This window comes from Aegilops tauschii, chromosome 7 (genome assembly GCF_002575655.3).
Source record: "Aegilops tauschii subsp. strangulata cultivar AL8/78 chromosome 7, Aet v6.0, whole genome shotgun sequence".
Classification (NCBI taxonomy): Eukaryota; Viridiplantae; Streptophyta; class Magnoliopsida; order Poales; family Poaceae; genus Aegilops; species Aegilops tauschii.
Genome location: NC_053041.3, coordinates 287957104 through 287984656, shown reverse-complemented (window position 1 = coordinate 287984656; position 27553 = coordinate 287957104). Strand labels below are relative to the sequence as shown.

The 27553-nt window shown below is 45.1% G+C and overlaps 1 protein-coding gene across 1 annotated transcript; it reads left to right on the top strand.

The window, feature by feature from the left end:
- Nucleotides 1–202: 202 nt before the first annotated feature.
- On the top strand, nucleotides 203–21581 carry LOC109779698 (uncharacterized). The gene is made up of 6 exons (XM_020338340.4): nucleotides 203–751; nucleotides 839–936; nucleotides 19462–19558; nucleotides 19668–19753; nucleotides 19839–19936; nucleotides 21417–21581. The coding sequence occupies exons 1-5, from the start codon at nucleotides 388–390 to the stop codon at nucleotides 19890–19892; spliced, it is 699 nt and encodes a 232-aa protein (XP_020193929.1). The 5' UTR covers nucleotides 203–387; the 3' UTR covers nucleotides 19893–19936; nucleotides 21417–21581.
- The last annotated feature ends 5972 nt before the right edge of the window (nucleotides 21582–27553 follow it).

The following is a 27553-nucleotide window of genomic DNA, read 5'->3' as shown; positions in this document are numbered from 1 at the left end:
TCATCAGTTACTTTCCTGTTTGCACGCGAAAAATAGAAAAAGGTTGACGTGTCATAATGGATGGCTAAAAGGTCGTGTGCCCCGACCACCTTCAGCCCACATGAGTGGCACTTATCAGGGTCTTTTTATTTTTGGAAATTCCACATTTTGTAATATCTAATTTTTTTGACGGATATTCTAATTTCTAATGAACGCCCAACCAGTTGTTTTTTTTTTGTTGAGAAAAGAGCACCCCAAGCAGTTCATTGCTATCTCAACGGACTGGTAAAGTGGGGGCGAAGAAAAAAGAGAGGATCCAATCCCAGTTTCGTTTTGATTGCATCGGCAGGGAAGGAAGGAACCCCTAACCCTGGCCTCCTATTTAGCGGGGTGATTGGATTGGAGAAGATGTCGTCGGATCCTCGGAACCCTAATCCTCCTCCTCCTCCACCTCCCGGTTCTTCGTCATCCGCGCTTCCGGCGGGGGGCAGCTATTTCCCGCTCCCTTTCCACCTGCAGCAGCAGCCGGTGGCGACCTACCAGTACCAGCAGCTGCAGCAAGCGCAGCAGCTCTTCCAGCGGGACGCGCAGACCATCACCCCCGAGGCGCTCGAGAGCGTCAAGGCCGCCCTCGCCACCAGCGACGTCCTCGACCCCTCTGCTGCCAGGGCCTCCGCCTCCTCCTCCGACGCTGCTGCCAAGAAGAAGACAATCCCTCGTCGTGCAGCCGGACAGTCCTGGGAGGATCCTACCCTCACCGAGTGGCCCGAAAGTACATCCTCTCTCATACTCTTTCAGTTTACAGTTCATCCTTAAATTTACTTTCCCCAATTGCTCATTCTGTTCGATTTTTTTACAGATGACTACAGGTTGTTTTGTGGAGATCTAGGTAACGAAGTTAATGACGATGTTCTCTCAAAAGCCTTTTCGCGGTTCCCCTCCTTTAATATGGCAAAGGTAACAACTTCCTCGAGTCCACTAAATTCTTATTATTTCTCCACTGTTCAGTGTCAAAGTCTCAATTTATTCATAAGTTTCTGTTACAGTACTACATTTCTAAATAACACAGAGGTTTAATATCATGACAGTATTTTGCTTGACAAAATGATTTCCATGTGTTTCAAATATCTAAAATGATATTTTGGTCAAGTGTAAAAGTTCTGAATCTACTTATCCCTGATAACAAGATTTTGAGACTAGAGAGGGTACTTGAACGGCTTCTCTTTCACTTCTGCACCAACTAAAGACATGTCCTCAACAAAAAATAATCTGGAAAAGTGTACAACCCAAAATTCACACTTCCTAGGAATGAATTTAGCTAGATGCATAATAAGTTAGATAATATAAATCAAGATAGCAAAAGTTGAACATTATTTCTGATGCACCAGCGACCACATTTGTTCACATAATTTAAAAGGGCCTCTTTGGATTGTACAATTTTCATGGGAACATTGGAGGATTTGAATCCTATGGATTTTTTTCCCTATGAAAGCCCTTTGGATCATAGGATTGTGACTACTAAATTCCATTCCTATGCCTCCCATTCCATACAAATCTTAACATGAGCTCAAACCTCATTTTTCCTTTGCGAAGTCCAATGCATTTTCACTCGATCTCTCTCTCTACCCTCTTTCCTCAAAGCATCTGAAATTCCAGTCTTCATTTTCTGTCCTCCACCAAAGGTACATGCTTCAGGATTCTTATGTTTTGAAATCCTGTAGGATGCCATGGTACATGACATCTCAATCCTGCGTTTTTCCTGTTCCTACGTTTTCAAATTCCTGCAATCCAAAGAGGCCAATTCAGGCAAGATTGGACGAGCGATCACCCCTTATCGTTTGACTTCACATTTCTCTACCTAATATTAAAGGACGGATTGTTTCTCCACCTTTTTTCGTCCAATTATTCTTTTTCGTACGTTTTGTCGTCCAATTATTCTTTTTCGTACGTGTCAGTTTTAGTCCGCTCAAACCTGACAAAAAAAATTGGGTGGACTCCAGGAATTGATCCTTGGTCTATTGGCTGGAGACTCACCACAACAACCAACTAACCTACGACACGATTGTTGCACAAAATAAGAACTTCGTGGTATTGACTCCGTCCCACCCGCGCGCCTATCGGGCCAGCCCATAACCAGGGAAGGACGCCCCCTAACTTTTTTTCTTTCTCGGGCTTTTTTTGTTTTTGTTTTTCCATCTTTAAATTTTTTTAGAAAAAAAATCAAAATTTCCAAATGAAATGTGAATTTTGAAAATAGTTGTAGAAAAAAATGTTCGTGGATTAAAAATAATTTTCATGATAATGAAAAAATGTTCGTGAATTTGAAAAATAAATCACAAATTAAAAGCATGTTCATGAATTTTTAAAACAATATTCACGGAAATAAAATTATTGTGAATTAAAAAAGGTTCATGCATTTCAAAAAAATTCATGAAACAAAAACTATTCATGAATTTCAAAAAATGTTAATCATTTCAAAAATTGTTCAGCTATTCTATAAGAATATTCACCGATTTAAATAAAATTTTCACAAGTTTTATAAAAATTGCATCCATTTGAAAAATCTTCATTGACTCAAAAAAATGTTCGGCGATTCAGAACAATGTTCAGAAATTTCAAAAACAATGTTCGCAATAATTGAAAAAATGTTTGTGAATTTGAAAATGTTCATGGATTCATAAATAATATTCGTGAGTTCAAAATATGTTTGTGATTTTAAAATATGTCCAGGACCTGAAAAAAGTTCTTGAATTGGAAAATGATGTTCGCAAATATTTAAAAGAAAAAAATATAAATAAATAAAAAATGAACTTGAAAAAAGAAAATGAAAAATAGGTAAATGGAGCAAAATGTGAAAATAAAAAGGGGGAAAGGGAAAAAATAGGAAATATAGAAACAATGCAAAATCAGAAAAAATAACAAAGAAAAATAAGTAGAAAACCAGTTCATGGAAGCATTCTAGAACCTTCGAGTTCCTAGACAGCGACCTACGCGCCGAATAGGAACAGACATGACCATTGAGGAAGACTCGGCCAAATGGCTCAACGGTCGTCCGAGTGCACGGGCCTCCACGTGTGATCAATCGATCGTTTGCTTGGACGCTCACTCGTACGTTGGAAAGTTCCATTACAGTATACAGTATGGGGCTACAATCTTTTGTCATGTAATACATGGACACGAATAGGCCACCCTAACCTCCTCCTAAAATACAATACAACGGTAACCACGCCTTTCCCCGTATTCCTCCGATACTTCTTTCTCAGGCATATGGCCATTGCCCTCAGCCGCCACAAGAACCTGATGTCGCCGTCGTCATATCGGAGCATCTAGCCGCTGTTATCATCAGCAACGCATCAGAGCTTCCTCGGTCGAATCCACATGCCACCAGGATTGCATCGGCACGGAAAATCTATTCAAATGAAGAAAATCTCGAAGAGTGCATCTTGAAGGACAAATTTTGCCATTTAATCTACATCGACTACTACAATCCTATGTTGTGATCGGTGATGTTTTTTAGCACCCATATATTGACCTAGATGTCGCCAATCTCCTAGACATTGTTCCTTTTCCTATTGTTATTGTTGGTCGTGTCACATGATCCGTGCCACCTGTGGACGTGAACTAGATGTTGGCAATTTCGGCATCACCTTGCCGCGGTCGTTGGTATGTCAATTTTTCGTGTCAATTTGTTTATCAGTTAGAACAGGTAGCTTAGAAGCAACTTTAGACTAAAAATAACAACAACGTGAATGTTCTTAGGAAACTAGACCTTCAAATTTATTATTTTCTGAATGGCCTTTTAAAAGTACATATCTCATTCTCACATATGTTCAAAAATTTCCTTTATGCCTACCATATTTCTATAGCCCGATCCTCGAGCGTATTCTTTTACTAGAAGGGTGTCGCCGTGCCGGGATATTCTTTCTCCCGTTGCAACGCACAGGCATATTTGCTAGTGGGATCCAAAGTGCAATACATGAGCAGGTAGATAATTACAAACAAACGGCTTTAAGGCCGGTCATAACAAGGCAATGATAAAAGCATAAACATGGGATGACAGCCATGCCACCCCGCCCAAAAGTAACAACTCGGATTGAGCTAACGAACGAGTGACCTAATAACTAGGCATCGCCTATGTGACCGGAATCAAATTACTCACCTATGCTGGACTCACCTGCAAAGATATTAGGATTGGAATCCCCGATGAGAACTTTTGTACTCACAAGACATACTCATATTTGACAAGAAGTAAATAACATGAACGTGAATCATAAGTAGCAAAAGCATGTCAAGACATGGAATGACACAATCCATAGACATGGAACAAGTCAAACTCAATTAGGCACTTACAAAAATGAAGTATCGCTGTTAAAAAACAGCCACAAATTATGTCACACCAAGATTTTGGTTAAATCCACCCAAGCCACCAATGAAAATTCAACGTGTGTCGGAAATTGGTCTAGAAAGCCCATTTCCGATCGCAGAAGTGCCTCGATAGTTTTGCGTTTTTTGAAGTATCCAACTTCTTATTTTTGAACTCCCTTGGCGATTATATATGAAGTGGGCAACACTATTTTTTCTAGCACCAGATGTCCAAAACGTACATGAAAAGAGAAAGGGGAAGAAACTAAGAGGAAGACAGACTTAACGCACAAATGCACACACGTGTAAGGCACAAACACACATTGTGCCACACACACAAGAACGCACGCTGCACACGAATGCATCACACACACACGAACACCCACCGCCGGTTGCCGCCTTCAGCACTTCCTCTCCAGCAAACCTCCATAGTATTTGCTGCTTTGCACCGCCCCTTATGCGCCGCTCCTCCCGTCGTCCGCCGGTGGCCTTCAACGACGTTGTTTGGCGCCTCCAGGTCCCCCAATGCGTGCAGTGGCATGCTCAGCTCGTCCATCCCCGCTAGCGCCGCCGCGACCATGGAATCGGCTGCAATCAACTGCAACCGTGAGTAAATAACCAAAGACGAGAGGTGATGTAGGGTACATGCCAAAGTACCCTGATTTGTCCCGATATTCACGAATTGGAGGGGGCTACGAGGAGGAACTCGAAGAACACGAGGAACAAGAGGGGGAAATCACAAGAGGAACACTCAATAACAAGTCCAATCACACATCCAGTAGACAATGAAACACACAAGATCCAGAAGGTACATGAACAATCAAAGGGAAAGATACAAGGTAGAGTTCATCCCAAATCCAAGAGGAGATGAGGTCTTGATGATATAGGTAGATCCTTCCCGCATGGGGGTCTTGAATCCCTCGGGATCTTCTCACATGGAGGCCTTGAACTCCATGGGAGCGTCTCTCTCTCTCAAGAGGAGTAGAGGTAAGGAGCAAACCTCAACTAGAATGAGCTATAACTTTGCTAACCCTAGAAATGAGGGGGAGGTCTATTTATAGTCCTAGCCACGAAGAGGTAAGTGGAGTTGCAAACGGATCTGCCGGTTCACCAATCATTGATGGCTCGAGAACCAGATGTAATTGAAGGTAAAGAGGGAAGGTTTCGCGAGACTCTGCTTGGATCCTACTCCGGAAACAGAAATACCCACATTAATAGCGGGTCGAATTCCTAAGTGCTATAACTTTGCTAACCCTAGAAATGAGGAGGGGGAGGTCTATTTATAGTCCTAGCCACGAAGAGGTAAGTGAGGAGGGGATACAAGGCCACTTGGGCCACATTGCGCACAAGCAAGGCCGGATGATCCGGGCATCTCCCGAATGATCCGGACGGAGACCCGGATGATCCGGCTTCGGGTGGAAGCCTTCGGGTGTCTTCGGACGCAGTTAGCTGGATGATCCGGGAGCACTTCCAGATGATCCGGCTGAAGCCCGAATGATCCGGGAGGGAACCCGAATGTCCGGCCTGCCTCTAGCAGTCGCTCCGTCTTCTCCTCCTTCCTTCCGTCTTCTCTTCCATGCTTCCCTCGCAGATGGTGTAAGCGTACACATGCGCTCGCACTCCTCGTCGATGGTGAAGCTCCGATAATACCTATGCATGCACACGAGAGGAGTGTCAAGTAGTATGCCATGCTCGAAGGGGTAAGTGAACACGTGTAAAGGAGACGATTCACCTTTATGTATTTGAAGTAGATGTCGCGCGTGTCACTTGCCAAACGAACTCTTGACATGGTGATGTCCGTAGGATGCTTCGCATCAAGAGGGGATCAGAGAAAGGAACTATTGGGCAGGAAGGGGATTCAAACAAGCCACATACGGATGGATCTGGACGGTGTCGAGGTCGTAGTAGCTCGTGGAAGTCGTGGACTTGAGCTTGGGGAGCTTCACTTGAGAGTAATCTTGAGGTGCTTGTTGGCGAAGATGCAGCATGTCCAAAGGCAAAGATGCCTTGAAGTCGCTTGGCGAAGATGCCAAGGTAGATGGTGAAGTCGTAGAGCGGTGGTTGGTGTTGAGCTCTTGACCTTCACGTTCTTGTCGTTGATGGTGTCGATGCCGATGTGACCTTGCTGGAGATGATAGCTCGGAAGCATGTGTACTTGAGCGTCTTCTCGAAGATGAGGAAGATCTCTTGGCGGTCTTGATGAGGGCTTTGAGCAACTCCATTTTAGCATCCATCTTGGCGTCAATGAAGTTTTTCGTGGCATCGAACTCGTCGCTGTGGTTGTAGACCAAAGTAGATGTGCTTGCCTATCCATCACAAGACTCAAGCAAAGGTAAGTAGGAAATGAGATAAACAATATCAAGATACCTTTTCCCAAAGTTGAGGATGTATCCTGTGTCACTCAATGTGAATTGAGAGAATAGTCAAATTGGTACCGGACTTGTTCACTCACACCTACAAAGTAAAGCTCAGGGCCTGTTCTAAATCTCTCCAGCTCCTTACCTGATTCTCTCTGGTAAGTAGGAAATGAGATAAACAATACCAAGATACCTTTTCCCAAAGTTGAGGATGTATCCTGTGTCACTCAATGTGAATTGAGAGAATAGTCAAATTGGTACCGGACTTGTTCACTCACACCTATAAAGTAAAGCTCAGGGCCTGTTCTAAATCTCTCCAGCTCCTGACTTCACAAATTACCAGAGAGAATCCATCCCGAACGATTTAGCTTCTGGAAGCTAAATTCACGAAGCTAAGATGGCAGGCAGTGCAATTTTGTGAAGCAAGGGTTTGCCAGCTCCACGTTTTCAAGAATCTGAAGTTCCTCTTATTTACAAGCAGATTGCCACCGCTTAAGAAAACGGTTCGATCCCCCGTCTCCCTTTCCCTGTCGACAGACACGCACGAACAGCCAGGTCCCCTCTCCCTCTCGAATCCCTAGCGCCGCCGCCATGCCCGGCACAACCCGTCCTCGGCCGATTCCTACCCTAGGCCAACAGATTCGGCCTTCCCAGAGAGTTCCCTGCCGGTTCCCGTCCTCACCGTCGCAAGTACTGCCGTCAGGGAGGAGTAGCGCCATCATAGGAAGGAGGAGGTCACCCCAACGCCATTGATGCCCGAGAACACCCCCTACCCCCAACGACCAAGCACCATGGCCCAAACCGCAAGGTGATCTCCTCCATCCTTCTTCCTCCCGATGGTGTACCCATGGATGTTCGTACTGTTAATGGAAACTGCAAAAAAAGTTCAGATATGACCGTGCTCGTTTCTGTTTTTATTCTGTCTGTGTGCAGTTTGGCCCGAAATGATCTCCTTCCAGCCAGCCCAAGGTGGCAACAAGCAGGCCTTTAGCGCCCCAGCTGGGCTTCCAGCTCAACCAGGCGCTAGGGGAAGTTGCCTGCGTCCAGATCACTGGGAGAAGCGAGAAGCTACGTTAGAAGCCAGCTATGGGAAGTTTTAGAGAAGCTAGGAAGTTTCAGAACATGCCCTTATTGAGTGGCTTTGTTAGGACAAGTGGCACAAAATTCAAGCAAGTGTTAGTCAATGATATCAATAAGGTCGAGGAAGATTCACAAAATCGCAATAAAGCAAATAGATCAATAGCTATATTGTGGCACAAGGAACACACACACGGATAGATAAGTGGGATTCGCGCAACCAAGGAATGAGCACAAAATGTGTAACCACGCAAAAGCTCGTGTTGCACGGATACTAGAGAGACAATAGCTCGATTGCTCAAATGGGCTAGATACGCTTGTGCACCAACCTATGAGAGTAAATGTGCCGTCTTCAGTCCCAAGTATGATATGCATGTATGATCCTATATGATGTACCATGCAAAATGGCTCAATGCTAGTTCTATTGCTTACAAGCTCTTTTGTATCTCCTCTTTTGCTTAAAAGCTTTTTCGTCTTTTTTTGTATGCTTTGCCACTATGCTTGATGCTCGAGCCAAGATACGAGACAAGTATGTAAGATATGCACGGGAGACACTTAATGTCACAAAGATGATAGCAAGATGATTGCACACTAAATGTAGCTATGCGGAGTAAGCGTATCACTAAGATGCACAATGAGCGTGGCCCGACAATTTCCAACTCGCTAGTCTTGATGGGAAATGAAGCAGCACAAAGGTTGTGGAGGAGCAACTCCACCTTGCTGCTACAATGTGTACAGCACAAGTGTTGAAGGAGCAGCTTCAACGTGCTGCGCTAGATATGGCTCTAGAGGCGAATATAGGCCGATAAGGCAGCAAGAGTTCAATCCAGAACTCCTAGAGCACAAGATCTACTCCAAGATCTTAGATAAGAGCAACAAGTTCTATTATAGGTAGTGGGTACATAGTTTTGGTACAAAGTAGAGGTGAGGACCTCTATTTATAGGGCTTTGGGAAGCCTTCACATTCTTCTACTTATAGCTGGAATACTCTAGAAACATTATTTAAGGTTCACCATTCTACTCATAGCTACTCACAACTAGAAGACTCTAGAAAACAGTAGGTAGGATAGAAAAGAAAAGAAAAGAAATACTACACGAGTGGAGGCATCTAGAAGTAGCCAAACAGATCTGGCATGTGTTTTCTTTCTTCTCATCTAGTGTTCCTCATCATTCTCCCCTGGTTGTTTGGAACTCGCCCTCGAGTTATCTTCATAGAGTGCTTCTTCTGGATGGTAGAGAGTCAAGTCCGCAACATTGAAAGTGTTGGAGATACCCATGTCACTTGGAAGATCTATCACATAAGCATTATCATTTATCTTCCTCATGATAGAGAAGGGCCCATACCTTCGCTGCCTAAGTTTCCCTTTAACACCTAAAGGCAGCCTCCCTTTTCGGAGGTAGACCATCACCTTATCACCAACTTGGAATGATTTTGGCCTCCTTTTGCAATCAGTAAGTTGTTTATATTTTTGATTTTGTGCTTCCAGAACACCACGAATCTCTTCAAATAACTCGGTGTAATTATCAGCAAAGGACAATGCTGATTTTGAGTTTCCCCTTGATGGTAGCTTTACTAGGTCCACCACATGTGTTGGAACTTTAGTGTAGACAATGGAAAAAGGGCTCCTTCTTGTGGATCTATGCTTGGAGTTATTTTAGGAGAACTTTGCAAGAGATAGAGCCAAATCCCATTATCCCTTTCTTTCTCCACAAATGCAACGGATCAGATTACCCAAAAACTTGTTCACCACTTTCGTTTGTCCATCTGTTTGTGGATGAGTAGTGCTAGAAAATTTCTATTTGTGTTGAATTGCTTCCACAAAGTAAACCAAAATGCAGCAAGAAACTTGCTATCACGATCTGAGACAATGGACCTTGGAACTCCATGAAGTCTGACCACTTCTCAAAAGAATAGGTTTGCCACATGATGAGCATCTGTTGTCTTGCGGCATGGGATGAAATGAGCCATCTTAGAGAATCTATCCACGACCACAAATACAACATCACTTCCTCGTCTTGTTCTTGGCAAGCCCAAGACGAAGTCCATAGAGATGTCCTCCCATGGAGCAACATGAACAGGCAAAGGCATGTATAACCCTGTGTTCTGGACTTGGCCTTTGCAGGTTTGACATACGGGGCATAGTTGAACGAACTTTCCAGCATCTCTCTTTAGTTGTGGCCAAAAGTAGCGAGCTTCCAGGTTAACGATAGTCTTGTCCCGTCCAACATGGCCACTAAGATCACTTGAATGGAGTTCTCTAGTTAGTTTGTCACACAGATAACTCCTTGGGATGCACAAACGATCATTTTTGAAGAGATGGCCATCCTGCACCAAATAGTCATCACCTAATGGTTGGCCCCTTGCGTGCTTTACCCAAACATGGCCAAAGTCTTCATCACCCTTATACAACTCCTTTATTTGATCCATGCCCGGAAGTTCAGCTTCAAAAGAAGTCAAGAGGCATGCACGACGACTCAAAGCATCAACCACTCTGTTAGTTATTCCGGATTTACGCACGATGAGATAGTTAAACCTCTCTAGATATGCTGCCCATCTTGCTAGCATGCGGTCAACATGCTTTTGATTTCTATAATGCTTCAAGGATTGATGGTCGCTATAAACAATGGACTCTTTAGGCAGCAAATAGACTTCCCAAGTTTTCAACGCTCTAAAAACGGCATATAATTCTTGCTGATAGGTACTCCATTTCTGTCTAGCTTCACTTAACTTCTCACTAAAGAAAGCAATGGGCTTCCTTTCTTGAGATAGGACAACTCCAATGCCTACTCCACTTGCATCACATTCCAACTCAAAAGTCTTGTTGAAGTCAGGTAGCACCAAGATAGGAGCTTGTGATAGTTTTTGTTTAATCTCATTGCTTCAGCTGCTTCTGTCCATTGGAACTTTTCTTTCTTCAAACACTCGGTAATTGGTGCCATGATAGTGCTGAAATTCTTCACAGATCGCCTATAGAAAGTTGCAAGGCCATGAAAACTTCTTACCTCAGAAATGGTCTTTGGAGTTGGCCATTCTCGGATTGCTTCAACACTAATACCGTCACATGTTACGACGAATACTAGGAAAAGAAGCTGTGTTTGCAGGAAAACACATTTCTTCAAGTTGACGTAGAGCTCATTTCCCTTAGTACTTCTAGCACCTTCCGAATGTGATCAAAGTGTTCATCCTCATCCTTGCTATAGATCAAGATGTCATCGAAATAGACCACAACAAAGTGGGACAAGAAGGGTCGAAGGACTTGATTCATTAAGCACATAAAGGTACTTGGTGCATTTGAGAGTCCAAATGGCATGACTAGCCATTCAAACAACCCTTCCCTTGTCTTGAAGGCGGTTTTCCATTCATCCCCGGGTATGATACGGATTTGATGATATCCGCTTCTCAAATCTAGCTTTGTGAACACTCTTGCTCCACTAAGTTGATCCAACATATCATCCAGACGGGGAATCGGGAATCTATACCTTACGGTGATCTTGTTAATAGCTCTACTGTCCGTACACATGCGCCAAGATCCATCTTTCTTTGGCGCGAGCAGGGCTGGTACAACACATGGGCTAATGCTTTCTCGAATGTGCCCCTTTTGCAGCAATTCCTCCACTTTCTCCTTCAATATATCATGCTCTTTTGGGCTCATTCGATAGTGTGGAAGATTAGGAAGATTTGCTCCCGGAATTAAGTCAATTCTATGTTGAATTCCTCTCATTGGTGGCAAGCCTTGTGGCTCTCCAAGTATGTTCTGAAATTCTGCCAATAAACCACGTACCTTTGCTGGAATTTCAACAGTCGGGTGCCCTTCTTCCTTTACAACAAGTGCAGCACACAAATCTGCCTCCTTCAATTCTTCCATAAACTCATGAGAGGTATGGGAGGTAGTTAACATAGTTTTCCCCTCCTCCTTAGAGGTATTACCTTCGGTTTTGTTTGGCAAGATAATGATCTTTCTCTTGTTCCAAATGAAAGAGTAAGAGTTTTCCTTGCCCTTTTGTGTAGTATCCACATCAAATTGCCAAGGTCTCCCAAGAAGAACATGGCTAGCGTCCATATCAACTACGTCACACAACACATTTGAGCGATAATGCTTGCCCAAGGAAAGTGGCAGGTTGCATTGTTTGGTGATCCTCATATTCACTCCTTTCTTGATCCACCCAATATTGTAGGGGTTTGGATGATCATGAGTATCAAGCTTTAAATGGCTCACCAACTTCTGGGAGATGAGATTCTCGCAGCTGCAACTATCAATCACTAACTTGCATACCTTGCCATTCACTGTGCATTTGCTCTCAAATTTTTTTTCCGTTGTGTGTCGTCAGGTTGTGGTGTGGAACATAGGAGACGCTGAATCACACATACCACCTCTTCACCTTCTTGACAAACCTCTTGTCCCTCTACATCTTCAGATTCATATTCTTCCTCATCGCCTTCACCATCATGGATAGTTGTGTTAACAAATTTTCTTAGTGGGCAGCCGCTGGATATGTGTCCCTCTTCACCACATTTATAGCATTTTGGGCCTTCATTGGACTTGCCCTTGCCTCTAGTTTGCTTTTGGATGGGTCGTTTTGCCTTTGGTGGAGCCGTCTTTTCTTCCACTCTATTAGGCTGACTCCTAGACGAGCCTTCGGTATGAGGATATGGAGGATATGGAGCTTTAGTTGCCTTTCTTGTCCTCACAAATCTCTCGGCCTTTAAGGCTAGAGCTTGTGCTTGATCAACGGACCAGATTTGTTGCATCATCAATCGATCTTGAATAGCATCATTGAGACCATTGATGTACCTTGCAACTTGTTGATCTTTAGTTTTAGCAAGGTTGCACCTCACTTGTAGCCTTAGAAACTCCTCTGTGTAATCTGAAACAGTCCTATTTCCTTGAGCACAATGTGAAATAGGATAAATAGGATCTGGTCATAATCAGCGGGCAAAAATCTCCCTTTCAAGAGACCTTTCATTTGCCGCCAAGTTCTCACACGAGGTTCTCCTCTCAGCCTGCGCTCTTCTTGAACGCGATGCCACCATGCACCGGCTCCTCCTTTCAGCTTGTATGCGACCAAAGGAACTCTACGATCTTTCGGAACCTCCATGACCTCAAAGAAAGCCTCCACTTCATATAACCAATCTAGGCACCCTTCAATATCAACATTTCCATTAAAAGTTGGGATCTCAGCTTTCACCTTGTATGTATCCCTTGCATGTGTAGGGTTGGGTACTCTCCGATATGCATAGAGATTAGGTTCTTCAAGGGCTTCATCATATTCGTCACCTTCAGAAGTTTCAACATAAATTGGCCTTCTTGAAGCACGTTGAACAACACGTTGTTGTGGCGGTCTTGCTCCAAGATTACCTCTCCTTCTTTGATGAACATCTTCTTCTTTAGATGAATCTCCTTCATTGGTAGTAGGGGGAACACCCTTTCTTATCATCTCAACCAGCTGGTCAAATCTCCGATTAAGATCTTCACGCAGCTCTTTGATTTGTTGTTCTGCAGCATCCATCTTTTTCTTCAATTGCTCCATTGCTTGCTGCAGCTTGCTCTCGAAGAGGACATCAAGAACTAGTATGTGTCAACGAGGCTCTGATGCCACCTGTAGCAGCACAAAGGTTGTGGAGGAGCAACTCCACCTTGCTGCTACAATGTGTACAGCACAATGTTTACGAGTCGAAGAGTCGTCGAGTCGTTCCAAGGTTGAGACTCAGAGACTAACCGTGACTAGTCTAGACTAGTGCGAGACTAGTCGACATGATACTGTAGCTCTGAACTTACAGTACATAACTACTAATACCTAGTAGTAGTATGTAGTACTGCACTATATAAGCGGCTGCTGAGCACACTGTCTGAGATATCTCTAGTGTTGTAGGCATTGTAACTCTAGCTCTGCTCAAATCCAAAGATGTTGAATTAAACAAGCAAAACTAAATCACGAACTAGCAGTAGAGGGACCAGCCAAGGAACAAGCAATAGAGGAACCATATGAGGATAAGAGAAGGGAGAAATTACTTGCAAAGGGAGGATCCTGGAGCAGATGAATCAGCCCAGGAACGAGCAGAGATAGGGGTGGATCTGGATAGCAGAACCAGCGAAGAGGGAGAGCTCCAGAGGAGTGGGCTGGATCCAGCAGAGGAGCAGAAGCAGCGGAGGCTGGGCGTCGCGATTCTCCTTGCCACTGCCAGTGGCGGCGATGGTGACGGCGGCGGGGGGTCAGTGGTTGCTAGTGGTGCCGTGTCCCAGCGGAGGCAACTCTCTCTGGAACAAAACTGAAACCTAGCCACGAAATTTCCCTCCCATGGGCTCATGGGCTGAGCTCTCTTATCCCCTCCGATTTTAAGTCACTCGCCTCTAAAAAAGAGAAAAAATTGAGTCGTTCGACTTAATGTACACGACTAGTCCAGGCTAGTCTACGACTAGTCTCTCGGCCGCTCAACTCATCGAAGTAGTCTACACGAGATTTGCAGTCGACACCACAATTGCGACTCATAGACTAGTCTAGTCCATCGACTAGTCTCGACTAGTCCTTCGACTCGTAATCAGTGGTACAGCACAAGTGTTGAAGGAGCAGCTTCAACGTGCTGCGCTAGATACCGCTCTAGAGGCGAATATAGGCCGATAAGGCAGCAAGAGTTCAATCCAGAACTCCTAGAGCACAAGATCTACTCCCAAGATCTTAGATAAGAACAACAAGTTCTATTATAGGTAGTGGGTACATAGTCTTGGTACAAAGTAGAGGTGAGGACCTCTATTTATAGGGCTTTGGGAAGCCTTCACATATTTCTACTTATAGCTGGAATACTCTAGAAACATTATTTAAGGTTCACCATTCTACTCATAGCTACTCACAACTAGAAGACTCTAGAAAACAGTAGGTTGGATAGAAAAGAAAAGAAAAGAAATACTACACGAGTGGAAGCATCTAGAAGTAGCCAAACAGATCTGGCATGTGTTTTCTTTCTTCTCATCTAGTGTTCCTCATCAGGAAAGGTACGCAATAGGCTCGGGGCTATCAATGCAATGGCAAGGAAATGTACAATGGTGTTGTCGAGGTTACCGTCCTTGCTTACGGTTGCAGTGTCAAAAGGTGAAGTGGTCGTTGTTGAGTCCTTGGCGATGATGAGTGGCGGAGGAAGAAACCATTCCTAATTAGCCGAAACACCTTAGGAAACGGAAAACCACAACTCAAAATCTCAAACAAAATTGGGGTAAGTTGGTGGAATGGTATGGTGGTGGTTGATGAAGAAGTAACTGTTCCTAAGTAGCCGAAACACCTTAGAAGACTCGGATCACAACTCAAGCAACCACGAATGCAATGGGGATCGAAATGGGTTAGGTTGCGGAAGTTTTGGGTTGTGGTGCGGAAGTTTGGTGGATGGCCTATGCAAAGATGCCAAAATACACAAAAATTGATGGAGTCAAATGGTGATGGAAGTATTTTTGTGGGATGTCAATAGCTACAAAACGAGCTAAAGAACGTCAAAATTGGACTCCGGATGAACTAGTTATGACCGAAACTAGAATTCAGTCGTGTCAGTGTCAGGGGTAGTCGGACATCTGGGAGTAGGTCCGGATTATCCGGGTTTGTCAACTCGGGTGTTGATGTTTGGGTGCGTGGGTTAGCCGGACGTTCGGGAGAGGGTCCAGCTGATCCGGAGGATGTTCGGATGATCCGTGCAGGTCAAACTGCTCGGGATTTCCTCTTGGGGACGCGATTTGGGCGGAAATTTTTGATTTCAGGGGGTCAAAATTGACGGGAAAAGAATTCTTTTGGAGGGATTTCGTGGTGGGGAGGTTGGGAAAGCCAAGATCCACTTGCCAAACAACAAAATCGTGTATCAAACAACAAAATCTCACAAGAACCAACAAAATACAAATTTTTTGGTGAGGCTATTTTTGGTGGGGATTTTCAAATTGCGACGAAGTCAAACAAAATTAGGCTAGAACATGGTTGGGGGGGGATAGGGCTCCTAATTCGTGTCAACGTGGCTCATGATACCAAGATGATGTAGGGTACGGGCCAAAGTACCCGATTTGTCTTGATGTTCACGAATTGGAGGGGGCTACGAGGAGGAACTCGGAGAACACGTAGAACACAAGGAACAAGAGGGGGAAATCACAAGAGGAACACTCAAGAACAAGTCCAACCACACATCCACTAGACCATCAAACACACAGGATCCACAAGGTACATGAACAATCAAAGGGAAAGATACAAGGTAGAGTTCATCCCAAATCTAAGAGGAGATAAGGTCTTGATGATCTAGGAAGATCCTTCCTGCAAGGGGGCCTTGAAACCCTCGGGATCTTCTCACATGGAGGCCTTGAACTCCATGGGAGTGTCTCTCTCTCTCAAGAGGAGTAGAGGTAAGGAGCAAAGCTCAACTTGAGCTATAACTTTGCTAACCCTAGAAATGAGGAGGGGGAGGTCTATTTATAGTCCTAGCCATGAAGGGGTAAGTGAGGAGGGGATACAAGGCCACTTGGGCCGCATTGCACACAGGCAAGGCCGGATGATCCGGACGGAGTCCCGGATGATCTGGCTTCAGGTGGAAGCCTTCGGGTGTCTACGGACGCAGTTAGCCGGATGATCCGGGAGCTCGTCCAGATGATCCGGCCGAAGTCCGGATGTTCCGGGAGGGGACCCGGATGTCCGGCCTGTCTCTAGTAGCCGCTCGATCTTCTTCTCGTTTCTTCCGTCTTCTCTTCCATGCTTCCCTCGCGGATGGTGTAGGCGTACACATGCACTCGCACTCCTCCTTGTTGATGGTGAAGCTCTGGTAATACCTATGCATGCACACGAGGAGTGTCAAGTAGTATACCATCCTCAAAGGGGTCAAGTGAACACGTGTAAAGGAGATGATTCACCTTTATGTGTGTGAAGTAGATGTCGCGTGTGTCACTTGCCAAACGGACTCTTGACATGGTGATGTCCGTAGGATGCTCCGCATCAAGAGGGGATCAGAGAAAGGAACTAACGGGCAGGAAGGGGATTCAAACAAGCCTCGTACGGATGGATTTGGTCGGTGTTGAGGTCTAGCTCGTGGAAGTCGCGGACTTGAGCTTGGCGAGCTTCACTTGAGCGTAATCTTGAGGTGCTTGTCGGCGAAGATGCCGCATGTCCAGAGGCAAAGATGCCTTGAAGTCGCTTGGCGAAGATGCCAAGGTAGATGGTGAAGTCGTAGAGTGGTGGTTGGTGTTGAGCTCTTGACCTTCACATTCTTGTCGTTGATGATGTCGATGCCGATGTGACCTTGCCGGAGATGATAGGCCGGAAGCATGTGTACTTGAGCGTCTTCTTGAAGATGAGGAAGATCTCTTGGCGGTCTTGATGAGGGCTTTGAGGTCCTCCATTTGAGCTTCCATCTTGGCGTCGATTGACTAGCGAGTTGAAAATTGTCGGGCCACGCTCATTGTGCACCTTAGTGATACGCTTACTCGGCATAGCTACATTTAGCGTGCAATCATCTTGCTATCATCTTTGTGCCATTAAGTCTCTCCTGTGCATATGAGATCCAAAGGAACGTGGAGCGCTACGATGCATGCATGGCCACCCGTCAGCGCTCCATGTTCAAGACTTGGCTGCCATCCCATGCAAAATGCATCCATCCAGGCCTGTCGATGTGGGCGTGCGAGGTGAGCGGCCGAACAGGGCCCCCAAAATCGAGGGGCCCCGATCGAAGAGAAAATCGGAGCACCGCAAAAAAAAACTAATGAACCGCCCGGTTCATATGTCTGACCTGAGTCGCTCCACGCCCCAAGCACCCTGAACGCATGCACCCATTTCTGGGTCGAGTCTAGGCCGGAAGGGAAAGCGTTGCTCTACCCCAATCAAGATTTCACCCAATTCACTCCGCGCCACCTCGAAAACCAATCAACCCCGCATCGAGTCGGTCAATAATACATCTCCTGCGCGGCGGTGACCGGAGCAATGGAAGCGGTAGGATCTAGGGACCCCTGCGGCAGCCATCGACGCCGAGGCCGGCGTTGATGCCAGAGAAGAAAAGATCTCGTTGCCTCGGCGTGAAATCTGGCTGCCGGCGTCGTGCGTCATGTCGTTGGAGTTGTAGTCTTCTTCCAATGATGGTGTCTTCAACTTTGCCGGTGGCAACGGCGCTGCCCTGCTGGATCTGAAGATAGGCTGCTGCATGCTGCAGGCTTGGAATAGACGCCCACCTCTTGCGCGAGCGGTGCCAGCTCAGAACAACGTTATGCAAAACTTGTTAGCCCATCTCGCCTGGTTTGCCGCCCCAAGCCTGGCACCAATTCTAGGTAACTTTCTATACTATGCTCCTGTAAATAGTTGAATTGGTACCACACAAAAACTTAAAGTGTAATGTGGCCTTGATTTTCAGTTTTAGAATTGTTTCTCTGTTGAGCATGTACGATTAATATCCTAGTCACGCCATGAGGCTATCAGGTAAGATCGGTAGGCCCGTCTAAGTCCTGACTCTGTAAGTCATAATTTAATCGAATTATTGATCAATTTATAAGATTAATATTTCATCTAACCATTTTACTTGATAATTTTATTAATTATGATGATGTTTTTAGTAAAATACGAAGTTAGTTTTGCACTCATGCGACTTCACTATTTTGCATTAATTCATGATATATTTATAAATAGTACGAAGTAACACTAAGTTATATAGTTAAGTAAAAATATACTTTAGTTGTATAAAAATATTCAAATTTAAGGGCCTAATTTTACATTTCGCACCGGGGCCTCAGATTTCTTGAGACGGCCCTGCATCCATCATCATCGGTGTGCAGCCACGTGGATCATGTCCATCATCATCGTACAATCGTCGTTGCCCTCATGTCGTCCTCATCGCCCATCACTAGCCGCATGCCGCCATCGTCGTGGAGCCTTCTCGTCGAGACGCTGCAGGACTTCTCGTGGAGCCTTCTCATGTATGCTATTGAGCAGCCCGACCGCACGATTTCTCGACTCTGATCTGTATCGAGTGGGATAAGTAGTAGATGAATGCAGCGAATTAGCAAGAATACCTCATGCATCCAACCTACTCAATTGGAATTAAGGGCAAGAATATTTCTCACGTCTCTAGCAGCAGCTTTCGTTTGCAATTTGCCATCCAAGACATTTGTTGCCGCCGCAGCTACCATCCCACCTAGACACGCTGATGGCCGCGGGATGAGGTGCACACTGCCGGGTCTCATGATGCCGACGGAGATCGTCTTGATGAGCACCGTAAGACGAATAACTGCCTTGCCTGGTATTAATTTTGGCAAACAATGCACAATAAGAATCCCTACTATCATGAGACCAATTTTGGAAGTAAGCCTTACCATGCAAAGGGGACTTGGACTGTGGTTAATTATGTAGTTTATTTAAAACAAAAGGCTAAACGGGCATGCATGGGGCCACCCGGTATTGCGTTGGCGAGGGCAGTTTGGTGGTGGGAGTATGTACTCCTAGGTGTATGCGCGTGCGTGCGTGTATTTTATTAGGCTAAGCTACACAGTTTCATAGATTTCGTACAACATGGTCCTCACCTATATAGCTGTAAGGCTTTGGTAGTTTAGTTGGATTATCTAAACAGACTAAACTTTCATGATCTGTTTATGGCTGACCAAGATATTGAGTTACACGTAGCTGGGGTGTGCTTTTTCCTATCTGCAAAATCTGGCTTGCACCTGATATATATGACCACCCTTTCTTATAGGTTGTTAGAGATAAGAGGACTGGCAAAACAAAAGGTTATGGATTCGTCAGTTTTTCAAACCCTACAGACCTTGCTGCAGCAATAAAAGAAATGAATGGTTAGCATTTCCAATGAGCTCTATTGATTCACTTGCTGTCACTTATCAACATGCTCTGGTTTACTGTTATATACTTGTACTTATTTTGTTTGGAACTCACTTTTCTCAGGAAAGTATGTTGGGAATCGCCCTATTAAATTGCGTAAGAGCAATTGGAAGGAGAGGACAGATGTCGAGGCTCTACAAAGACAAAAGGTTTATACCATGTTTCCTTCTTTAGCCAAGTCCGCGTGTCTTCTTGTCTGCTCTAATTTTTTTCTTCATATTTCCCATCTTTCAGAATCATATTCAGAAGAAACCTAAAACACAAAAGAAGGGTATTCTTCACAAGTAAAGCTCTATTGGGTTGTACCAGGCTGAGCCCTGTAGAACAAGACTGTAAGTTCCTTTTCAGATTACATTATAGTTTTAATTTTGAATAATCACATGGGCCCTGGAAGTACAGTGACACAGCATGTTTTTAGTGCACTGAGCCATTCTATATGTTCATAATTTGCACAAAAAATTAAAGATATACTCCCGCCGATCCAAAATAAGTGTCATGGTCTTGGTTTAAATTTGAACAAAAACCACAGCATTTATTTTGGATCGAAGGGAGTACATAGCACCGACCTTGTGTCGTTTCAGGTTTATCATTTGCCCATATGATTCCATGGAGAGAAGTTGTGGAATAAAGAAACATTGTTCTACCATGTAGTTGTTTCTGGTGACTTTGTGGAAGGCCTGTTTTAAATAAATAAAAATAAAGAAGCAGTGGAAGCAGTATCCAGGACTTGGTTGATATTTTTTATTATTATGTCCAAGTCCTTGCTTATAGCCAATTTCGGGTTGTTACTGGTTGGTTTCCAATGTATTCAAATAAACTTGTTTTGACTTATTTTCCATTTTCTTTTTCTTAAGGCTATGATTCATCTATTTGGAATGATAACTAATATCTTCATAACTTAAATTTGTACCCCTACTTGCTTGATGGATGTGTTCCAACAACGCACACCAATGTGATAGCCTCTGATGAAAGACCTACATGCTTGGTTCACATTGCCACACTTTGGTTCTTGCAAACAGAAGTGGTTATATGAACAATGGTGGAGGAACTCCCCCAATCCTAGAGTGGCTCAGAAGCTCTAACCCTAGGGGAGGAACAAAGCTCACAAGTCTCTTTCTTCTCTGGGTATTATTTAACTCTATTAGGTTACCTTTTGTATTCCACTCCACCTGCTCCTAGTGATATCAGCTTGTGGTCAGTTTTATGAACTTTAGATCGTTGCAACTCAAGTAGGAGAAGATCCACCATCTGACTATCCGCAGGTGCAATTGCTTGACTTTTGATCTTGTGATTGGAACCACTTGAATAGTGCCAACCATGCTTGGAGTGATGCTGGCATAACATATAGGGTATATAATGAACCAAAAATTTCAATCAATATCAGTTACGCAATACGGAGAACTGTGGCAATCAGCACAGTGCACCGTCTATCTGATCCTATAGAGCAGACTTGAGAGTGTTCAATTGTGAGGTTGCTTATGTTTCTTTTACTTCCTCATTTAGCTAGCTTGCATTGAACATCCCCTTTGGCCTCCCATCGCCATAAATGTGCGCATGCTAGATCGTAATCCCTGTCCTTGAAGCCTATCCCTGCCCCTGATTTTGTGAGTGTCTTCACTCGGATTCCTACATGTTTATATTGGTGGCCCTTTAACTTGCACGAACACCATGACGTGTTAACTTTAGTGAACTTTATTGTGGTAAGAGTTGTGGACTTGTGGTGCCTTGGCTCTTTCTTTTCTATACTTAACACTTTATTGCAAAACCTGCCTTGCCTCTGCAAAAGATTGATGGACGGTTTGTTTGATGCAGTGCTCCTTTGGATAAAGGACATCTGAAAAGTATAGTGGCTGGGCACCGGTCAATGCGTGCAAGGATGATACTATACCTATTGAATTGTAACGCTTACTAAGCAATGTTCCATCTGGGTGACAGGCATATTTTTACATTTGCAAGAGTTACAACGAGTATTTATAATCAGCGTTGTTTTGTTGCAACGATGTCATTGTATTGCAACATAGAGGTTAGGCACTGTTCCTTTTTTGAAAGAATTTTCAGACCTGCAAATTCGAACCTTTGATCAACCAAACAAATGTGGAATATAAGATTATACTCCCTTGGTTTGAAAAAACTTGTCCCAAGCTTGTTTCTAAAATTGATGTATCTAGCATTAACTTGGTGCTAGATACATTCATTTAAGAGACAAACTTTTTCGGACGGATGTAGTATAAGATACCTTTTGATACTACACTAGTGTTAAAAAAGGTCTTACATTATGGGACGGAGGAGTATCTGATGCTGATAGTGGCAGTCTTATGGTATAACCTCGCATGAATAGCCCACCCATGGCCTGCAATGGCTAATTTTTTTATTGACGAAATTCAGTTAGTACTGCTTTCATTTCATATACAAGGGAGTACACGTCAAGAGCCCAAGGGGCAACAGGAAAAATAAGAAAACATTTTGTCAATCAATACAATTAGTTCGGCTCAAGTGGGTGAGTGACCGGAGCCTGAACACGCTTTCTACCCGTGCGAGTTAAAGTGCGGGCCAGACGATCGTGATGCAGCTGGAGTGTGGTCCAAACACTCGCCAACTTTTCGCATTCTCTTTGTTCAAGCTCGTCAAGGAGCGCTCGAGGGAAGCCTAATCGATGGCAGGTCAGTCAAGGAGCGCTCCTACCAGGAGAAATTCGAGTTTTAGAAATTTTGGGTTTTTAGAAATGACACCTGAAATTTAACTTTGTTAAAAATCCGGGTTCTGATTTGGGTAATCCTGATTTGCCCGAAATAAATCATGGTGAAGGGAACGGAGACATGGAACTGAAGAACATCTGTCTCGCATCGTGTCGCCGGGCAAGACGGAGACTTCTCGTTGCCTAGAAAAAAGAATAGCTCTATCCTTTATTTAATATTTAATAATAAAATAATAAGGTCTCCTCGGTGGAGACCTCGTCCTTGTGGGTGGCGCGGTGTCGGGCAAGATGGGGACTTCTCGTTGCCGTCTCCTCGGTGGAGACCTCGTCCTCGTGGGTGACGCGGTGAGTAGGATCTGGTGGCGGCGCTAGGGCCTACATGCAACTAGTGTCGACTGGCCGCGTCGGGGCCTATGACTTTGAGGGCGGTGGCCTCCCGATGTAGGGCAGCAGGCGGTGTTGCCGTGTGGCAGTGGCGAAGGGCCGATGCTGTTATCGGGCGTTGGGAGGCGCGGCGTGAGTCTATGGCGGAGAGCAGAGAGCGATGACCGGTACCGGGAGCTAGGCGGCGCGGCGATGGTAACGTGGCGTGGCGGCTGGGAACGGGGATCGGGGCTCAAGAACCCGTCGGTCGAAGGCAATGGGACAGGAACACAGTGAAATAGGGTTTAGCGGGGAATTTGGGCTGGGTTGTGGCTATTTTGGGCCTTCACTTTTTTTACTGGGCATGATGGTTAGTTTGGGCTATTTGGGTAATCGGGTACCGTGGATCTAAACACGAATTTCCTCAATAAAATTTGGGTTTTCAATACTGCTACCTAATTTAGTGCTCGGGTTATTCGGGTCCGGGTCCGGGTTCGTGTTTTTCAGGTTTGGGATCCGGGTATCAGGTTTTATGCTCAGCCTGAATAGAAGGGGTGAGGGAGCACGACCGCGCTTGAGGACGAGAGGCGCCAAAGGTTCTACGCAAATGTACATGAAGCGAAGAGGTGCATCGAGGATTTCGTGGATCGCTGGCAGAGTTGTCAAGTGGGGTTGCTAGTGTAGCCTCGATGAATACGGTTGTCGGCGGTGTGGCATCTCCTTGCTCAACCAGCTAGTCAAAGAGTTGGCACTTTGGGGAGCTCCATGCCAACTTGGCAAACACCGGTTTGATGCAACCTGAGAAGTGCAACACAAATGCATAGTTTGTAGAGTACTTCCAGTCAGAAGTCAGGACTAGGTGTTGTGGTGAATGATCACGATCACCTATGGGCCATGGGCCCCTTTGTGGTTCGGCGGGGTGGGGAGGGGGGGGGGGGGGGGGGGGGGGATGATCGCATTTCCGGGCCGCTTTGCAGCGTAACACCCTACTCCTGCTTTGGTGTATTGTCACTAGCAATTGGTTCATCATGATTGGATCTTTAAAAAGATTAGAAAGTGGATGGGGATCCATAGATTTTTAGCAAGCGAAGATGCAAGCATATAGAAGGCACATGGCAACACAAGCAAACAAAAGATTTGACAAGAAAAAGGCGAATAAAACAACAATTTTTTGTGAAGTGGGGGAGAGAAAAACGAGAGGCAAATGACAAATAATGTAAATTTCAAGGGGATGAGATTTGTGATTAGGAACCTGATACATGTTGATGATGTCTCTCCGGTAACGGCACCAGAAATCCTTTCTTGATGGCTCGTGTCCGCGTCAGTATTTTCCCCGAAGAGGAAGGGATGATGCAGCACAGCTACGGTAGGTATTTCCCTCAATGATGAGACCAAGGTTGTCGAACCAATAGGAGAACCAAGCAACACTATGTAAACGGTACCTGCACACAAAGAACATATACTTGCAACCCGACGCGTAAGAGGGGTTGTCAATCCCTCTCGGGTAAAAGATAGATTGAGTTGTAGTAGATTGGATAAATATATCTCGTGGAAACGCGAAATAAAATAAATAACAAAAAATGCAGCAAGGTATTTTGGGTTTTTGGAATAATAGATCTGAAAATAAAAGTGGCAAATAATAGATCGGAAAGCAAATATGATAAAGAATAGACCCGGGGGCTGTAGATTTCACTAGTGGCTTCTCTCGAGAAAAATAGCATACGGCGGGTAAACAAATTACTGTTGGGAAATTGATAGAACTTCAAATAATTATGACGATATCCAGGCAATGATCATTATATAGGCATCACACCCTCGCGAGCTCCCCATGCCCCCGAAGCCGCCCAGCTCGTGAGGAGCAGCTTCCGTGGCACGTTTCTTCAGCTACCTCGACGGTTCTACGACGCTGGTGCCAGGTGACTTTTTGGTTTGTTCAGATTGAGGGCGCCCCTCGGGCTGCATTACCCTCAAGCCGTTAGGGTCCGCCCCCACAGTTATGTCATTTTGATTCATCTACCCTGGACCAATTACGCTTTCATGAGCTACTGTGGTTGTTAACCTTGCGCCTGATGATGTATCACCTCCGGAGTCGCCTCCATGGGCTTCGCGTGTCGCCAGCTCTCCCCTTGAACGTCCCACGAGAGGGGGCTACCGGCACGGCGCCTGTGCTCGGGTCCGTCCCTGCAACACTAATAAATCTAAGAGACCGAGCTTTGGCTCGCAGGCCGGCCCCGCGCACGTCACCTCACCAGGTCCTTAGTGCCTTCGTCTTCTCACACGACGATCATGGGTAGATCAGCAAGCGCGTGTCGCCCCTTGCATTTCGTAACTAACTAATACGCAGGAGCCTCATGAAACAAGACCTCGAGCGGCCTTGCCAACACGGACCTGCCACGATGAAGCAGCATTCCAGCTCGCAAAAGGCTAAGTAAAATTGCTTCATACACCACGCGTCACTGGGTAAAGCCTATCCAGAGCGCCTCCGCAAGGTGAACCATTTCTCTTTCGCGCAAACCGCTTGCACGTTACACTACAAAAAAAATACACTTCCGTGATGATACATGTTTGTCACAGTAGGTCGCGTTTTTTGTCATGCATGTACATCCATGACAAATTTATGACAGAATCAAGATAGTCATACCTGTGCTGTCGTAGAAGTGTTCCATGACATTACCAAAATTATCATCACGGAAGTGTCCACTTCCTTGACGATAAATCGCGCGTCACAGAAGTGCTTTCGTCAAGGGTGACCGACACGTGGCATCCACCGTAACGGAACGCCGTTAAGCTATCGGGTCGGGTTTTGGATCCGATAACCCGTTAACATCCCCGACCAATGGGGATTTTCCACGTGTAAAATCATCATTGGCTAGAGGAAACACGTGTTGGCTCATCGTTGGGACAGATGTCATCCACTCACTGGACAGAAGGCGCCTATGATACGTTGACACGTGGCACGGCCCAACAGTGGCCCATTCCTGTGAAAAGGCCGGCCCGTTTGACTTGGTCAAAAGCTAGCGGGCCGGCCCATGGAAAGCCTGTTAACGGCCTGTTCGCATATAGCCCATTTACAACCCGCTAACCCAAGGCCCGTTACGCCCTATCCGAATTAGGCCCAGTAGCGTCATCTGGGCCATCCAATATGATTCCAGCCCGTTTTCACTTCTGGCCCATGTATAGCCCATGACGTCTTTCGGCCCATATGAGGCCCTTTGTAACTCTTGGCCCATTAGCGGCCCGTGCTGAAACTGGCCCGTAATGAATAGTGTATTACTTTACACCCATTAACGGCCCGTGGTGAAACTGGCCCGTAATGAACAGTGTATCACTTTATACCCATTAACGGCCCGTTATTCCGTTGGGCCGTTTCCAGCCCAAGTTAACTTTCGGCCTTCTGAGGGCCCATTTATTCTTGGGTTCATTTGCAGCATTCGGTTACTTACGGCCCGTTACTGTCATTTTCTGCTTGTGGGCCAAATTCAGCCCGTCGTTACAGTCGGCCCGTTTGTGGACCGTTAGTCTGTTGGGCCATTTTCATAGCATCACCAAATATGGCCTATTAACGATGGCCCGTTATGGTCGGCCCATGAATGGACGATTCCAACTCTAGCCCGTTTACGGCCATAATGCGGTCTGTTTGGCCCATGTTTGGCTAATCGATCATACGGCCCGTATAAGGCCCATTGATGATACGGCCTGCAGAAGGCCCATTGTTTCTACGGCCTGTAGAAGGCCCATTGTTTCTACGGCCCGTAGAAGGCCCACTGTTTCTACGGCCAGTAGGAGGCCCAGTGTCACTACAGTAAATATTAGCCCATGGTTATTGTGGCCTAGTTTTAAAAAATAGGTTATTGCAGCCACTAGCTAACCGCGGAAAAAGAACTGCAATGACTACAAGCAAACAAATAAACAAGACAACAAGGAAATAAATAAGCAAGCAACTAACGCTAGGCTATCACGGCTATTACACATATTACATCCACTGGGCATCAAAGTTCGCCACCAGTGCAAATATAGGGAACAAAGCAGCATATCATATACACCGGTTGTCAAAGTTGGCGACCAGCGCAAATAAACGCCACAGCAAAACAAATCCAGAACTGAAACCACTTCAGAAGATCTCAAGAAACAATATCCTGGGTACCCATAATGCTGGCAAGATGCTTAGCAAGCTTATTAACTTTTTCTTGTTTGGCGCTTAAATCCTCCAGCGCTTGCTGTTGCACCAGAAAATATGCATCTGAATTCTGCAGGGACTTCCTCAGTCCTTCAGCTTCCTGTCGCAGCACATATGATCGATGTCTTTCAACTTGAAGTTGAGACTCAAGAAGACGAACTGATTCAGGCAGCGAGTTCGAAGAGCTTGTGCCAGCAGTAGTGGCCAGTAACTCGAACACTACATCAAGACAGGACTTTTGGGTTCCCTCACTGTCGTCAAGATAGTTTTTATCAGCTTTCTTGGAGACCAACAGGAATGTCTCACTATCTTGAACCATATCTGCATTACAACCTTTACCATTGGATAACGCGGTACTGTTCTCCAATATTTTGTCCGGATTCTAAAAGAGAAACAAGCAGACACATCACATGTTTACCATGTTGTATATGAAACTCATTTTGGTAAATGAGTTCAGTAGTAAAGTGGGCAGGATAATAACATGAAACAAACATATATCTATGTACCACGGTCACTTTATGGTCTATATCATTCTAGTTTTTGTTGCCAAATCAAGATAGAGACACAGTTCAAATAATATTTGTTCAAGACAAAGCAGAATAGACAGAATATAAGTGTGGGTAACTATAGAGCAATAACAACACTTGTAATGTGCATGACATGAGAACATAACTGTTTATTCAATTGAAACTGAAATCAACATAGAGCAGGTTA